Source organism: Buceros rhinoceros, unplaced genomic scaffold (genome assembly GCF_000710305.1).
Source record: "Buceros rhinoceros silvestris isolate BGI_N320 unplaced genomic scaffold, ASM71030v1 scaffold10805, whole genome shotgun sequence".
Lineage (NCBI taxonomy): Eukaryota > Metazoa > Chordata > Aves > Bucerotiformes > Bucerotidae > Buceros > Buceros rhinoceros.
This window is the reverse complement of record NW_010411160.1, coordinates 6,791-10,561: the sequence shown is the minus strand read 5'-3', so window position 1 is coordinate 10,561 and position 3,771 is coordinate 6,791. Positions and strand designations below refer to the sequence as shown.

Genomic DNA, 3,771 nt, shown 5'->3' with positions numbered 1-3,771 from the left:
TTCAGCCCTCGGCGGAGAGAAGCTGCGGTTTTGTCCCCTTCACGACTGTTAGTTCGTGTCTCAAGCAGGTTAAGGAATCATAACTTAAGAAGAAAGCAAGATTCACCGTACCGTGGCAAAATCTTGAGTAAACCTTGTCTGAAGTCGTTTGATGTCTCTTTGACAAGCTGCAGAAATGCGTTAAGTCTGTAATTCTCCGTTTTTCATCTAACAGGAAAACAAAAGCCCTAAACAATGTTTGAGGGAAGGACACTGCAGGAGTTTGCAAGTGACATTTTTTGCATGCAAAAGATCAATGGTAAGTGTTCGTGGTGGCTTTTCTGCTGGTGACCTGAGTGCCTTCTGTCCTTTTCCCTGTTCTCTGAAGAAAACCACTTTAACTCGGTGGAAGTGGAGTCAGTTAAGCAGAACTGGTCTTGTCTTTATTCCATTTAAAATACAGCTATTACACATTGTTCTCGTGAAGAAAACCAAAAAAAGATGGAAAAATGCACATTTAAATCAGATTAGGCTTAGTATGTGACGGGTGATTGAGGTAGGTATTTTTACTATAGCTTGTTGTAAACCTTTGGTTTAAGTCATATTAGTTGATCTGGTAATTATAAGATAAGGTGTTGACAATCTACTTTTTGTCTGTGAGGCCATTGGAAAAAATGTGTATTGAGAACACTTAAGTGAAAAGGATGTTCCACTTAAAGAGGCACTTTCACTGTTGAAGCAGGCTTTTACATTCAAGTTAGGCTGTCGTTAATTTTCTTGAAGGACTTAAATTCGTGATAAATAATAGTATTGTTTTTTTATATATGATAGTGTGCGAGTATGATAGTAAGAAGTCATTTTTAAAAATGTAATTAGTTAAGGTGTCCCCTATTTTGATAGGAGTTCCGTGTCCAGAAACATCTTGCTTACGTTTCCATGACATTCAAAAAATAGTTAAGATAAGGTAAAGAAAGATGGTACGAAAACTTTCAAAGTGTGAGTAGTGCAGGGCTTATTTTTGTTTCTACATAATGAAGATACATAATGAAGAATCTACAGCTGGAAACTACCTAAATTTTTTATTCCGTTCTATATTTTTTGCTTAGTGTAGAATCACAGAGTGGTTTGGGTTAGAAGAGACCATCTAGATCATCTAGTTCCAATCCTGCTGCCATAGCCAGGGACACCTTCCACTAGACCAGGTTGCTCAAAGTTCCATCCAGCCCGAACACTTAAGGAGGGGGCATGCACAGCTTCTTTGGGCAGCCTGTCTTGTCACCCTCACAGTGAAGAATTTCTTTCTTCCTTACGTCTAATCTACCCTCTTTCAGTTTGAAATGGTTACCCCTCATCCTATCACTATGCTCCCTGATGAAGAGTCCCTCCCCATCCTTCCTGTAGGCCCACTGTAGGTATGCCAAGGCTGCTATAAGATCTCCCCGGAGCCTTGTCTCCAGGCTCAACAACCCCAGCTCTCTCAGCATTTCCTCAAGGCGAGGTGCTCCAGCCCTCTGTTCAGTTTGTGGCCCTTCTGTGGACCCTCTCGAACAGGTCCATGTCTTTCCTATGCTGGGAAGTCCAGTGGTGGGGTTTCAGAAGAGTGGAGTACAAGAGCAGATCCCCTCCCTCAGCCTGCTATCCACCCTTCTTTTGATGCAGCCTGGGATGCAGTTGGCTTTCTCGGCTGCAGATGCACATTGCCGTGTCCCGTTGAGCTTCTCGTCAACCAACACACCCAAGTGCTTCTCCACGGGGCTGTTTTCAATCCGTTCTCCATCCAGCCTGTATTTGTGCTCGTGATTGCCCTAGCATATATGCATGACCTTGTAGTTGACCTTGTTGAACTTCAAGAGGTTTTCACAGCCCTGCCTCTCAAGCCTGTCAAGATGCCTCTGGAGTCATAGCAGCTTTTTGTACCGCTCCAATATGAACTATATTAATCTGTAACGTGACAAATCCACAGAAGTGGACAGGAAAAAATGTGTGTATTTAATGCTTACTATACCTGTTTGATGCTGCAGTAGCTGTGTATGTATCTCCAGATGACAGTGCCTATATTTCTGTCCGCAGATTGTTAGGGGAGCCTGATGAAACTAAAGTTTCTAGCGAAGTGTGTCTCCAGTCCTGCAGGAAGGGGCCTGGCTCTTACACGGTTCTGTTTAACTGCTCCAAATTCTAAGGCTGATGAGTGACGTTTTTCTTGTCCTGTTAACTTTGTAAATTTCAATAATCGTGCTCTGTGCCATTTGTTTCTTGGTGTAATAGTGAGGCTTAAAGACTATCTCAAAACAAGTTAGACTTTAAATGCAAATATAATTTACAATATTCTAAAATCTGTGGGGGTTTTGCCTAGATGCTATTTTCTTTGTAAGGAAATATAATGGCTTATCAGAGCAGTAAACTTCAGTACACTTGAGATGTTAAAGTAGGAACAAGGTTTAAAATGGAAGCTGCTTGCTTATTGGACAGGCATCCAGTTGTTGTCATTGTGTAGTTTAACTCTTAACTAATTTTGCTGCGGTTCTGAATTCTCAAAGAGGGTTAGTTAACGGAGGTGAAAGATAGCTCCTCAATCTAATATCTGAATATGGCTGAATTTCAATCTGTAACTGCAATCTTCAAGACTGACTATCTGAATTCAGAAGAATTCTCCCAAGGTCAAAAGTATGTTTTTTTGCTGCACCAGGAAAGAACTTGCAATTTAGCTTCTGTAAGTGCTGCACTGTAGCTTTTATTTTAGCTTTACTGTAATTTTTGGTCTTCCATTAAATGCTTTTTTGGTAACTGCCAAAAGCTGCAGATTTTACAAGCTGAATGCTATTTCAGTTTTTACTGATTTTTTTTTTTCTTTTTTCCACAAACTTCCTGTATTTAAGTTATCCCTGTTCTGAATGACGTTTGCAGTGACTCCTCCTTCAACCCTGTCCAAATTTTCCTCCTTCAGCTTGTCAGTTAAGTTTGGAAAAACAGATCTATGCAGATTTACACAACTTTGTTTTCATGTGTTCCTTGCCATTCAACTGTGTGTTCTCTGTCGTTATGCTCTTTATTTCAGAAGGCACAGGAGGCTTGATTTTAATTTTTTGATTAGTATTATCTAATACCGTCTCTGTTTCCTTGGAAGAACCCTATGACTTGCTGGCTAACTCTTTACAGTGACTTCTGCTTTATTCTGTGCTTTCTTCTGGTGCTACAAATTGCCAAGATATCAGAAGCACTCTAAAGTATTTCTTTTGCAAAATGTGTGTTTTAATGTACTGACTTCAATTTTCAGCTGGACACCAGGGCAAGATTCAGAGGGAGAAAGGGATACTGAGGTCCTCGTGAAGAGATACAGCCATGGGAAATCGGGGTTCATCAGAACTTTCAGCGAAATAGAGACTGAAGTAAGAAGATTGTATCTGCTGCATCCTTTCATGCAGTATTTTCCTGGAAGGTATCTACTCCTGAGTATTCCAATAGATTGACCTGGATGTTCCTTTAAATGTTAAAAAGAAGGCAAGCACAAAGCTGCAGGTTCTGGCCAAAATGGGTACTTGTCATGCACTTGTAATAAAATGTGTAAAATCCAGAATAAGCTGTGCAAGTTTTCACCGTGTTTTGAGGTAAAGTTGTCTGTTGTGCTTTTAATAGAACTGACCATGTTTTACTATTACAAATAATACAAGGTACGGAACTGGGAGTTCGCTCGATGGTATCCCAGAGGATACCTCAGGATAGAGCTGTTTCTGGAGATGCCAGGTTGACCAAGGTTGTGAAATGTATGTGCAAGCTGCTTCCTGCCTGATAGCT

The 3,771-nt window shown here is 40.7% G+C and overlaps 1 protein-coding gene across 1 annotated transcript; it reads left to right on the top strand.

Annotated features, from left to right (window-relative positions):
• Positions 1 to 214: 214 nt before the first annotated feature.
• On the top strand, positions 215 to 3,568 carry LOC104493250 (cytochrome c oxidase assembly factor 5; the record flags this gene model as incomplete). The annotated part of the gene is made up of 2 exons (XM_010135900.1): positions 215 to 298; positions 3,254 to 3,568. Coding segments are annotated over 2 exons (126 nt in total), but the record flags the coding sequence as incomplete, so codon positions are not given.
• Positions 3,569 to 3,771: the final 203 nt, after the last annotated feature.